The sequence below is a fragment of the Spermophilus citellus genome, assembly GCF_964194105.1.
Source record: "Spermophilus citellus genome assembly, chromosome: 1".
NCBI lineage: Eukaryota > Metazoa > Chordata > Mammalia > Rodentia > Sciuridae > Spermophilus > Spermophilus citellus.
The window spans coordinates 168578918-168592381 of NC_138182.1; the positions used below are offsets into that span (position 1 = coordinate 168578918).

The 13464-nt window shown below is 38.2% G+C and overlaps 1 protein-coding gene across 2 annotated transcripts in view; it reads left to right on the forward strand.

Annotated features, from left to right (window-relative positions):
- The window catches only part of TNFAIP8 (TNF alpha induced protein 8), a 118042-nt gene extending 104859 nt beyond the window's left edge, over positions 1-13183 (forward strand). Inside the window, exon 2 of one of the 2 annotated variants that reach the window (XM_081309029.1) lies at positions 11460-13183. In XM_081309029.1, the coding sequence (XP_081165155.1) occupies positions 11460-12025 (566 nt within the window). In that variant the 3' untranslated portion in view covers positions 12026-13183. The remainder of the gene's footprint in view (positions 1-11459) is intronic. The other variant, XM_081309028.1, reaches the window with a different exon arrangement.
- The last annotated feature ends 281 nt before the right edge of the window (positions 13184-13464 follow it).

Sequence of the window (13464 nt, forward strand, 5' to 3'; positions counted from 1 at the left end):
AGAAAATATATAAATAAGTCCAGCCTAATTGGAATATCTTTAAGAAAAACTAGCGTGTCCTAATTCAACATAGTAAATAAAGAAGGATTCATTTAATTTGAAAAGAAAAAGTTCCCTAAAGTTAGTTTTGTATAAAAGATTGTGGGATATTTTCATTCAATTTCAAACCATCTGCAGCCTAGAGATAGAGTTAGGCCCTGTTCAAATTCTGGTTTGAAGTATCATCTAAAAGAGGCTAACTTTTCTATTCTCCTGAGTATGTTATCAAAATTCCTTGAGGTTTTGAAGCTCTATTCTGAAAACATTTTCTCTGAATTCCTTGTTCAAGCTGACATCTCTATTTTATGAAAAATTTTTGAGATAGAATTAAATCTGCTCAAAGTCTTCTTTCACCATGCTCCTGTGACTATAGCATGTCTATTTGAAATTTTAAGTACAGTGTTCTAGGAGTACATCTTAGAGCATGGGTCCCCAGCTTTACATAATCAGAATCATGTGGGGTGTTTCTTATAAGTGGAGACTGTTAGACTATACCGCTGGAAGTTTTTTTTTTCTCTTTTCTTTTTTACCCCTGGAGGTTCTGAAAAGCAGGTATAATAATTACTTAGACTCTTCAAGGCATTCTGATGCTGTTGGCCAATGACACAGAATTAGGCCTTGGACACCTGCTATACATTTTCTCTCCCTGCCAAAACCCTGCCCCAAACTGAGCACCTTTGTAGTGAGCATTTCCAGGGCCTTGACAATAAGTTATACATAGTTACTGTTTAAGCTTTTTTAAAAAAAAATATTTGTTTTTTAGTTTTAGGTGGACACAATATCTTTATTTTACATTTATGTGGTGCTGAGGATTGAACCCAGTGCCTCGTGCCTGCTAGGCAAGCACTCTACCACTGAGCCACAACTCCAGCCCTTGTTTAAACTTTTAAAAAAATCTGTAGGACACACACAACCTTTTTTTTTTAAGTTGTAGTTAGGCACAATACCTTTATTTTATTTTTATGTGGTGCTTGAGGATTGAACCCAGGGCCTCGTATGTGCTAGACGAGCGCTCTACTGCTGAGCCACAACTCCAGCCCTACATCCTTTTGTTTTTGAAATATGAATTGATGAACAGAATTTTTAATCCCTATCTAGCCATAGGAAATCTATAGGTCAGCTCTGGAATAAAGACACATTTATGTCTAAGTAGAGTAGAAGCTTCTTTTCTTTTGAGGTTTATCTCCTTTTGTGAAACCTCCCTCATGCCTAGCCTTGCTCCATCTCCCTGTCCAGGAATATTAATGTTCCCCGTCTTGGCTACCTGTATATTATGTGCATTGTCACATTTCTACTGTAGAATTTGCCATGGTGTGTTCTGCCTAGCTGGGCTCATCTGCTCCCTCCCTCCTGTGTGAATCTGCATGCCAGGAAGGAAGGGATCCTGTTATTTATCTTTGAAACCACAGTGTCTGATACTTTATAAACACTCTACAGAACTTTTTCTTAAACATGCTGATGTTCTCTGTTTTCCCCTCACTCCACAGGCATCCCATCCCAGCAGAACTTCAACACTATTTTTTTTCTTTCTATTTAATTAGTTAATTTATTTTAATTAGGTATATATGACAGCAGAATGCATTTTGATTAACACTATCTTTCTTAATGATAAGAACAGCAGTAATAATGACAATAATAGTTGTTTACATAACTAGTGCTGTTCTAAGTGGATTATTTTTACTTAAACCCCTTTTACCAATAAGAAAACTGAGGTGTAGAGAGGGTGGGTAATTTGGACCAGGGACTCTGGCACTCTGTGGCTGAGTCCAGCTGCTGACCCAGACAGTCCGACTCTAGAGCTGTGTTCATAATCACCACATTGCCTGACTTTGCCTGGCATTGCCCCACTGCCTGTCTTGCACTCCCCTATTTGCCCAAGATCATTATGAATCCATTCCAGAGAAATAGCAAGACCCCTAGTCAATCTGTTAACCACTTATTTTCACTGACCTTATCCCACAAATTCATTACTGGTTCCTATGTGAAATCAGTTTGGAAATTTTAGATAAGCAAAGTTACAATGTTTCTTTATTGCAAAAATCAAGACCTTGCCCAGCAGTGGTGCATGCCTGTAACCCCAGCAGTTTGAGAGGCCAGCCTCAGCAATTTTGAGGCCAGCCTCAGCAATTTTGCAAGGCCCTTAGCAACTCAGTGAGACCCTATCTCTAAATAAAATACAAAAATGAGCTAGGGATGTAGCTCAGTGGTTAAATGCACTTGGGTTCAATCCCTAATACAAAAAAAAAAAAAAAAAAGACATTTAATATAAAGGTCTTTTGTACATCTCCAAAGGGGATCTTGGTATATTGCTCTTTCTCAAACATGCTGAACTAAAAGAAAAATTACCCCATGAGATTCCTCTTAACTTTAAGAACTTCTTTTTTTTCCTTCTTTTTAAATTTTTTTAGTTGTGCAGGGACACACTATCTTTATGTATTCGTTTATTTTTATGTGATGCTGAGGAGCAAACCCATGTGAGGCAAGCGCTCTACCACTGAGCTACAGCCCCAGCCCTTTTGTTTACTGTTTAACATAGTTTGGAAGAAAATCTGGCTAATGCCCTTGTGGAATTCCCAAGAAATTTCTCAGATCATAAATATTTGGGTAAATCCCTACTTTTGATCCCTTCTTAATTAATATAGGGTGACTACTCATATTTACCTGAGAGAGTCACAGATCTTTCAGTATTTACAGTAAATAATGACAGCACCTTTTAAAAAGCCTCCCATTTGGATAATAAACTGTATGATCACTGTAATCGCAGTACTTACTTGCCACAGTCTCCCACCCCCATGAAATAAAAGATCCACATCACATACTTGTTACCTTCTCACTATTCGCTGAAGGAGTCTTACTGCTATGGTGTGGGTAGTAACAGGTGAATATCCTGCATTCCTCCAGCACCTTGCCTTTTTATGTCAGTTATGCATGGGATTTTGGAAACCTACATATTATATATATTCTCTCATCACTCAAAAGTTGCAGGTCTTGGGCTGGGGTTGTGGCTCTGTGTAAGTGCACTCACCTAGCACACATGAGGCACTGGGTTCAATCCTCAGCACCACATAAAAAAAATAAGTAAATAAAATAAAGGTATCGTGTCCATTACAACTAAAAAATATTTTTTAAAAAGTTGCAGGACTTAAGAATTGCAAGCTTCCAAGTCTTCTTTGCACTGTTCAGTATCTATTGATGTATTTGCTTATCTATTCAGGGGGCTATGGGACTCTTGAAAGGATGCCAAAAATCTAAACAGTTGTTGCCTCTTGGAATCAAGGGTTGGGTCAGAGCTGTGCAGTGAGTGTCAAAGCTGAGGAGACTTTTGTGTTCTGGCTTTGGAACAGTTTAAGTAATTTGTGTGTGTGTGTGTGTGTGTGTGTGTGTGTGTGTGTGTGTGTGTTTCCAGATTAAATTCTAACATGTCTTAAAACTCCTGAGGTTCTCTGAAAACACAGACCACTTAAAGCCCAGCTGGGTTGAGCAATTATGATTTATTTCCTCATTGAGGGAGACCCAGTCTTTTTTCTTTTATTTTATTTCACTTCCCTCACCCAGGCCTTCTTAGGTCTTCCCGTGTCTTCAAGAGGAAGCCTCTTCTCTAAAGCTCGTGCATTATAATATAGTTGTTCAGAGAATTGCTTGGAGCTAGATATCTCTTGAGTTCAAGTTCATCTCTACCGTTTAACTGACTATATGGCCTTGAAAAAATGACATTTTTAATCTCTGCTCCTCTGTGTCAAGTAATATTAAATCAGGTAGCACCTCTCAGAGTTCCTTTGAGCCTAGCACACTTGTTGGGCATTATCACATTTGTAACTCATTCAACCTCATTTAAGCCACACCAACTTGAAATGACTCCCACTTAACAGATGAGAAAACTGAGTTTTGAAGAAATAAAATTGCACCCAAGTTTATAAGTCAGGACTCGTGACTTGGCACAATTTTCCCCCATCCATGCTGTTCTTCCTTGGCTTCCTTCTGAGTCTCTGATCTCTGGGAGACTTTGGAAGCCCCACATAAGAATGCTACCTGAGTGAGCTTGTCAGCTGCTGTGGCTTTAACTGTGGGTTTTCACTCTGGCTTTATTTTTGGTCCATTTTGTTTTCATCTTGCCCTTGTCCCACAGATTTGCAAGGATGTGGAAACTGTTTTTCCTCTTATCTTTTTGTGGTAGGCTTTAATTCCGTTCTCAATGGGTCAATTTTCTCTAGGCAAAATATCTTTATGCTACCTGGCAGAATCCTTTGCAGTCAAATCTGTTGCTAGCAAGAGATTCAACACCTTTAAAAAAAGAGAATTTTTCTTCTAAAGAACTTTAATATATTATATTTTTAAATGTCACTGTGGAAAAGGAAATATGACTTCTTATTAGCTAAAGTACATGAGGTCTCTTTTCACACAGCCATCTGGTATTTTGCATATCTCGGTTCCATAATACTTCCGGAGGAGTTAATTAATTTGACCAAATGTGATTCAGTACTAAGGAGCATCAGAATGTATTTGAAGTTTAATTTGTTGTGTTTTTTAAACAAACCCGTGGAGAAGGCTGTTCTGGGACAGGCATTATTTGAGACTTTTATGTGGCTCCTGTTCATTGGTCTTTGGAACGACTCCAAGAGAGGGGGATCACTATTCTCAGATTATAGATGAGGAAACCGAGTCTCCATAATATCCCTGAGCAGTATGGTAGTTCATAGAACCATTAGTTACAGAGAATTTGGACTTATATAAGGACACTCCACTTTTCTAGAACACTGGGAGAATAAGTTGCTATAGGAAAAGAATACCAGTACACTAAAGATTCATACTTCACTCCTCTTACTTTAAATATTTTTGATGGAAAAAATTCCAATATGTGAAGGGAATGTTTTTTAAGAAGATAAAACTCATGACTCTCATATACATACAAATTAATTGTATCAAAGATTTTTCTTAAGTCCATTAGTAAGGGAAATAGTAAGCTCTTCCAGTTGGTTCAAAAAAGAATCTTAAGAGCAATGCATAGGCAAAGAAAATCAGGAGTTGATTGCAGCTAAATAGACAAATTTTATTTGTATCTCTACAGAAAAGAGCCACTTGTAATACTACCAGCTTTTTGCAATGCAGAGAATTATAAAATGGCTGAAGGAAAAACAATAAGAGAATTCTGGAAGGGTTTGTTAGACAATTCCTCATACTTTACAGAAAAGACCCAGTGAGAGGGGACATTTCAAAGCCACCATTTTCTCTGAGATGTATCTTCTTTACTATGTTGTCTTTTTAAACCAGCGTGTATTTTTCTGGAGTGGGTCTGAGACATGGAGTAAATGACTTAGCTTGTCACTATACTTGATACTAGTCCTTATTGAGGTCAGGAAAATGCATATACATCAAAATGTTCATTCAGCCAGGTGTGGTGGCACACACCTGTAATCCCAGCCATGGGAGAAAGAAGAAAGAGGATCACAAGTTAAAGGCCAGCCTTGGGTGCCGCAGTCTGGCTGGGCACAATTCAGGAGCCACTTGTCAAAAGAAACTAACTTTATTTTTAGAACTACAAATGCCAAACAAAACAGCTCCTCAGGAAAAAAAACCTCAGAGCCCAACTGCCACCACCGGCTTCCCACAAGGCTCTCACCCCCACACAACCCTCACCACCTCCCACAATCCTCCTGTTCTTGAGGGCGATTGGCTGGGTTGCGTGGGCGGAGCCAAAGAAGTCCCCCAATGAGCAGCTCCGTGGAGGAGCCAATCAGCTAGATGTTGCTGGGGCCTCTGTGAGCCAATCATCAGCTGGCAGTCTGAAGGGCAGGGAAACAGCCCAATGAACATCACCGCAGAGGAGCCAATCAGCTAGATGTTGCTGGGGCTGCTGTGAGCCAATCATCAGCCGGCAGCTGGAAGTTTGCTGGCAGCTGGAAGTTTGCTGGGGCCCCTTTGGCTGTGGCTCTCAACACTTGGGAACTTAAAGAAACCCAGTCTCAAAATACAAAATTAAAGGGCTGGAGATGTAGCTCACTGGTACCTCTGGGTTCAATCTCCATTACTGAAAAGGGGGAGGGGCTGGGGATTTATTCAGTGTCAGGTTTAAAATCCATGATATAGTGATTCTCCCAGGACCACCCTCTAGTGTGACAATGACCATCTGTGTGACCTAAGTACAATTTTTGGATTAAGATGGTTGCCACTTATCTTCCCTGAAGGATAATATTGCTTCCTACTTGTAACTATGGTTGTTGCTTTGACCCTTCCAGAGCCAACCCTCTTTAAAGTTCCTATCTCTGTTGCTCTACTAGCTGTGGCCCTTACCCACCTCTGTCTTCTCTTTTCCTTCTCCCTTCTTCCTTCCTGCCTGTTTGTTTGGTTCTTCTCCATCCTGTTGGATTTCCTACTTTAGGCTTTTCAGCAGGGAGGCTGCCAACACAGATGCATTGCCAGCCATTCCCAGTGCTCCTTGCTTTTAACCCCAGTGTAGGGAGGTTTGCTTCTTAGCCTGCTGAGTTCTTGTGAAGGTGCTTATCTTCAGTTTCACCACTTACTTATCACCAAAGCTGCCTTTTTACTAAGTCCCTTTTAAGTTTGGAGTTATTCAGATATAAAGAGAACTATGATTTTGCATATTTATTTAAAGAATCTTAATTCAGCCACGTTCTCCAAATTGTTTTCTTTTCCATTCTTCCAAATACTGGCCATGCTGAATCAAATTTTAAGTAGGCAAGGATTTGCAAAGACATGTGCATCTGTGGTTACCTAAAAGTTCCAAGTATAACAAATCTGTTGGGTGAAAAAAATATGTTCTTGCTGGTGAAGTTGTAAAGAAAGTTACTTAGAATACTTCACCATACAATATTGGCAGATGCTTAGTGGGGATAGTTATGAAACATTTTGTTGATTTTCAGAAAACTCTAGTTTTTCATTTGTTAATATTATTACAAGGCTTTCCCCCCTTTGTTCCCTTCCTTGCACATTTTTTTCTTGTATCCATGGGTCAGTACATTTTTATCATCAATACTGATCTCTAACTTGATAATCGTTGCTACTAAAACCAGGACTTCCAATAGTAGTTTTCTTTTGGGAGTTAGTGCTGAAATGGACGATTTGATTAAGTCAGAGAAAGAGGGCAGTAAGGTAACCAGGTGTCTATAAAACGATCTTTTTAAAATTTTGTTTACTTATTTATTTATTTAGTTGTAGTTGACACAATACCTTTATTTTATTTATTTATTTTTATGTGGTACTGAGGATCAAACCCAGGGCTTCACACTTACTAGGCGAGCGTTCTACCACTGAGCCAAACCACAGCCCTATAAAATGATCTTAAACAGCTTTAACACAGTATTATTCTTTGTATTTTTTTTATATATGGCCTCGTTTTCATTAGTCAACAATTTATACCTCTACTTCCAAAGGCAAGTGGATTCATCTTAATAGGTAAAAGATTGAACCAGTGCTTTCACCACTTGCCCCATGGGGAACATCTCTGTACATCCTAGTTTCTTCCCAAAACACCCTTTGGTCCCTCCATCAAATGTCTAAACATAATCCAGCCAGAAGCTAGAGGAGACTGTGCTTGATCTTCTACTGCCTTGCACTGTGCTCTTACTCAAAACATTTGTGTTGTTGTCTTGGGATGTTTTCTCTTTGTGTACAACAAAGCTTTCTGTTTCAAAAAGCTGATTGATGATGGGAAAAGCAGCCATACTCTAAAGTGCATTTCTAAATGCATATTCTAAATGTAAACTAAATAACTTTCTCTAACTTGTAAAACAAAAACACCTGTGTGTTTAAAACTCCCATGTTGGAGGCCAGCACATTTTCATTGGGAAGTATTTAAGTACAGTAATAGAGCCTCTGTCCTTAGACAACTTGGATAGCAGTAGGGAGAGTCAGACAACAAAAATTTAGGCAAATGATGATTTCAGCAACAAAGAGGTGTGGTGGTTTGAAAAGAACTTAAATGGAGTGTCATTTTCTAATTTACATTTTAAAAATATCTGGTTGCTGTGTGAAGAGATTGAAAAGGGGCTTTTACTGGATGGTATCTATGAAGTTGGAGGGAAATATATAGAATTTAGAGAGGTGAGAAGAAGATAAAGTGGAAAGAACCTGGTAATGGGCTGAGTAAAGGTGAGGATGATATGGTGGACAGTTTCCCAGGTTTTGACTTAAGCAAATGGCTGGAAGAGAAACTATTCATTGAGATAGTAAAGAATGGAGGAGTGCAGGTAAATGGATAGAGTTGGAGAATATTATGCTAAGTGAAATAAGCCAATCCCAAAAAACCAAATGCTGAATGTTCTCTCTGATATGAGGATGATGATCTATAATGGGGTTAGGGGTGGGGCATGGGAGGAATGGAGGAACTTGAGATAGGACAAAGGGGATGGAGGGAAGGGAGGGGGGATGGTGGTAAGAAAGATGGTGGAATGAGATGGACATCTTATCATGTATGAAGACATGAATGGTAACTCCACTTTGTATACAACCAGAGAAATGAAAAATTGTGTTCTATATGTGTAATACGAATTGAAGTGCATTCTGCTGTCATATATAACAAATTGGAATTTTAAAAAATGGAGGAGGACTTCTTTAGGGGACAGGAAAGAATCAAAGATTCAGTCTAGTATTTGTTTTGTGATGCCTACAAAATCACAAAGGAAAAGAAAAATCGTAAATACTTTAGCAAAGCAAGTCTGGAAAAGAGGTCAAGGCTGAGTTATAGTTGTGGGAGTCATGGCACATGGGTGGTATCTGAAGCCATGGGAGTGGATGAGATCACACGGGGGTGAGAAGAGACTGAAGGAGAAAAACTTGGTCCAGGACTAGCTGTGAGATACACCAGGCCTGGAAGGGATCTGGGAGAGCATGTGGAACTGACAAATGAGCCTGAGCAGGAGTGGCTAGTGGCAGTTAATTTACAAGGAAGAAAAAAGTCATGTTTTATGATCACAGACCACACATTGCTGGCCAGAAGCTCTCAGCCACAAAACCTAGTTGGCTCAGAAAAAGCTCTTCTAATGCTGGAAAATAAATTCACTGCATGCGTGTCTTCCTGGTAGATGGGGAGAAAGTGCTCCATCTTCATTTTAAAAGGCAACTATGCTGGAACAAGCCAAAGAATAAAATGAAAGCGTGATGTAGTTGCTATGTTTCCAAACAGGGTTTGAAGTTCCTCTGGAATGAATATGAAAGCCTCAGAGATCAGCTTCCTTGTTCTGGTTCTGACTTGGTTGCCAGTAAACTGGGGAATAATCTTGCTTAGCAGGCACTAGATTTGCCTTTACATCCTTGTGCAGGAGGTTGAAGTACTGCCCCAAAGGTTTTGTTTCTTTTTGTGTTTGAAAATAAATGGAACATTAAGATTCAATAAGAAAAGCAGCTGAGAAGAGATGCAAACTTGCAAGTCCAGCCTAGGATGAAGAGTAGCACAAAGGAATCTTTTGAATATCTCTCTCTCTGGTACAACACATAAAGTGTGTCCATCTGAGAGACATTGCAGAAAACCCCAAATGGGATAGTGCCAAGTTCTAAAAGATTAAAAACAGAATAACTTTTCAACTTTAGGCAGAATACATTGTTGAAATCCTAGAATTATTTGCTGTGTATCTGAAAATGTTTGGGTATCTATTCCTGCATAAGTCAGATTTATTTATTTGTTGAGGTCCATATCGAGAGTTTTAAGGTAAGAGATGGTCCTTGGTCTTCACATAGTAATATTAACTATGTGGGTGCCATTCTGATATAAATTCTTTACTGTGAATTAACATTCTTTTGTAAATCACTGAAGAAATAGGAATAGAAATAGACTACTGCTTAACTGACAACATTTAAAAGCTTGGAAACCGCCATAAAATTTACTGTTTCTCATTCTTTTTCACTTTCCTTTTCTTTCTCAAAATAAATTTTAGTTCTTCTTCTGCAGTTTCAGTTCATGTTTCAGAAGTTTAAATATCAGCATTTGTGAGGGCGGCACTTCTAGTTCAATCATGAGATTCTTTTTATAAATATACAAGATTGTGTATTAATGAATGATCATTAGGAACCACTTTGTAGTTTCCTGTATAGTACTGTATACCTACCATGAGGCCAAGTTGCCAATAGAATGTGACTCTTCTTTGTCCCAATTTCACACCTAACATGACAGTTCCAGATTGAGGGAGTCACCCTTCTTCTGAGTCTTCCCGGCTTGGGTTGGAAGGCGTTGCCTTCTTGCTTCCTAATAATGCTAGCCTGTGCAAACGAGAAATAATTTTATATCATCGATGCCCTGACTCATTCCTATCTGCCTGTATTTTTAAGGTTTTTATCTTTTATCACCAAACTTTCCAGCAGCTGGCCTAAGTTCATACACTGGCATGTGCAGTGAGAGCAGCTACCTCTGGACCCAAAGATGGGGGATACACCCTTAGAACAAAAGTTCTGAAGCCTTAGGAGACGAGGGATAAAGCATAGTTACAGAGAAGTGGCTTTCAGATTGCAACATGGACAGAGCAAGGGAAATTGTGGTAAAGGAAAATAAATCTTGATTTGGGGAATAAACATTTTTTGAGCATTTTAACTGACCTGCTCTAAGCTAGAAGCATTATACATACAACTGTTATTTTGTGTACCTTAAACATTCGTCAAATTAAAAATTATGATCATTTCAAGTAAACTCTAAGCATCACCTTTTTCAAAGTATGTTTTTCATGTAGCACGTTCTGGTAGCTCATGAAATATGGCTATTTCAAAATGTAAAAATATGGAAAAGAAACAATGAGTCATTTATCAGAAATGGCAAATTACATTGGGCTCTCTGAGGAGTATTTCCTTCCAAAGCCTGACTTCTGGGAGTTGAAATTCAAGGTGGTCAGGATGGCTGAGCTAGAGATGGCCAGCCAGTGTCTTATGAAAGTAGGCTTTTTTGCAAATGTATTATAAAACAGGGCCCTCCCTTTCATCTGCTTCTAAGAATTTCCCATTTTACCCAATCTCAAGGCTTTGCCATTTATCCTCCTTTCATTTAAATTAATTTCTTTAAATTGCTCTGGGTTGCTGTTGCCCAGAGGACAGAAGTAGAGTTGACTTTATATTTTAAATCAGGTAAAAACTACATAAAAACTTACTACCTCATGAGATGTACTGTTTTGAAATCAGAAAGTTATTTTCAAGAAAGCCACCAACTTTATAAAAGAAAGTATTGACTACATAGCAGAAGTTACAAAATATTTGAGTTACACACCATGCTGTTAATTCCATAAAAGAGAATCTAATGGCCAGAAATGTAGAAAAAAATTAAACTGATTTTCTTGACAGAGATTTTATCAGTAGATGGGAGGCAAAGTACATCTACTGATAAAATCTACAGAAAATGAGGGAAAAATACTCCCTAATATTTGGTTTTTGATTTGATTCTTTTGTTGACATTTCCTGATCTTTTATTCTCCCTCTCTCTTCTTTAGTGGCCACAGATGTCTTTAACTCCAAAAACCTGGCCGTTCAGGCACAAAAGAAGATCTTGGGTAAAATGGTGTCCAAATCCATCGCCACCACATTGATCGATGACACAAGCAGCGAGGTGCTGGACGAGCTCTACAGAGTGACCAAGGAATACACCCAGAACAAGAAGGAGGCTGAGAAAATCATCAAAAACCTCATCAAGACAGTTATCAAGTTGGCCATCCTTTACAGGAATAATCAGTTTAATCAAGACGAGCTGGCACTGATGGAGAAGTTCAAGAAGAAAGTCCACCAGCTTGCTATGACGGTGGTCAGTTTCCATCAGGTGGATTACACCTTTGACCGGAACGTGTTATCCAGGCTGCTGAACGAGTGCAGAGACCTGCTCCACCAGATCATCCAGCGCCACCTCACTGCCAAATCACACGGACGGGTTAATAATGTCTTTGATCATTTTTCAAATTGTGAATTTTTGGCTGCCTTATATAATCCCTTTGGAAATTTTAAACCTCACTTACAAAAACTTTGTGATGGAATCAACAAAATGTTGGATGAAGAGAACATATGAGTATGTGAGTTAAGATTGTGACTGATTGTGATTTATTTGAAGTTGGAGCACTGCTGATTCATGAAGGAACAAAATAATTTTTTTAAAAGGTTATACATATTTCAGAAAGACTTTGCCCAATTCAACTGTCAGACATTAATGGTAGTGCTTTCATGAGGTTTTATTTGAAGAAAACTTTGCCAAAAGTTCTGGCTAAAAGCTTGTTAATGGGTGAGAGATCATGAGAAAAATGTATGGCTGGTAATGCACATGTAGAGTTATATAAAAGAGAAACAAGTACGGCTCCGAACTTTAAGATGTTTTTAGGGCAGTTATTGGTGGCACATTGGATATTTCTGATATGTACAAATTTACATATTTTGTTTCACTTTTATTCCTTACTATGTATATGCTCTTTTATGAAGCCAAGAACTTTTTCTTGCTGTCATTGCTCCTTTTGAATCAGTTCTATTTTCAGGCCTACTCTTGATTCTTGTGTAATAGATTATGTAATTGACATTCTAGAATTAATTCTGAGGCAGTCATGTTAAACCCTCAGAAAAACAAAAAAACTCCATATATTAAATCAGTAATGTGGTAGTGAATTAATTAGACATTATGAATTATGTCCAATGTATGGAATATGCTTCTGAAAAAAAAGTACTTCTTCTTTTGTTCCAACAATGACACTCAAATTCTCAAGAATGTAATGGCATGTTATTGCTTTGAAATGCTTGCTTCAAGTTTCTGTTTGATGTTGTCTTTGAAAGTGTGCTGATAAAAATCTCCATTATTAACTTCCATTTCATGTGTTAGAGACCAAGAGAAAATATATCTATCAATTGGTTTTGATATTGAGGCAATAAAAAATGGATAACTTTAATAAAGTAAAAAAATATTCATTTTAGAGATGAACCCAACAAAATAGTTTAGGAGCATGTGGGACAAAAGGGAAGAAAGGGAAGAAAGGATGTTGCTAAAGAACATGAGCAGAAAGATGAATGAGTTTTGTTGTTTAAGAAGGTTTGATAAATAAACAATGTCACTTTTTTTTTATTTACCTATGAGGTTTTGGTATTTTGTTACTGGCTATTTTAAAAATGAGTAAACTAAAGAATATTTGCATTCTAAGCAGTTTGTCTTGGTTTCTATGTAATTTTTTAAAAATACTTTTTTAAGTTGTAGATGGACACAATACCTTTATTTATTTTTATGTGGTGCTGAGGATTGAACCCAGTGCCTCACATATGCTAGGCAAGTGCTCTACCACGAGCCAAAACCCCAGCCCCATTTCTATATAATTTTAAGTATGTGAATGATAAAGTAGTATAGCAAATGAGAGTATTTTAAAAAAAGAAATGGAGGGGCTGGGGATGTGGCTCAAGCGGTAGCACGCTCGCCTGGCATGTGTGCGGCCCGGGTTCGATCCTCAGCACCACATACAAACAAAGATGTTGTGT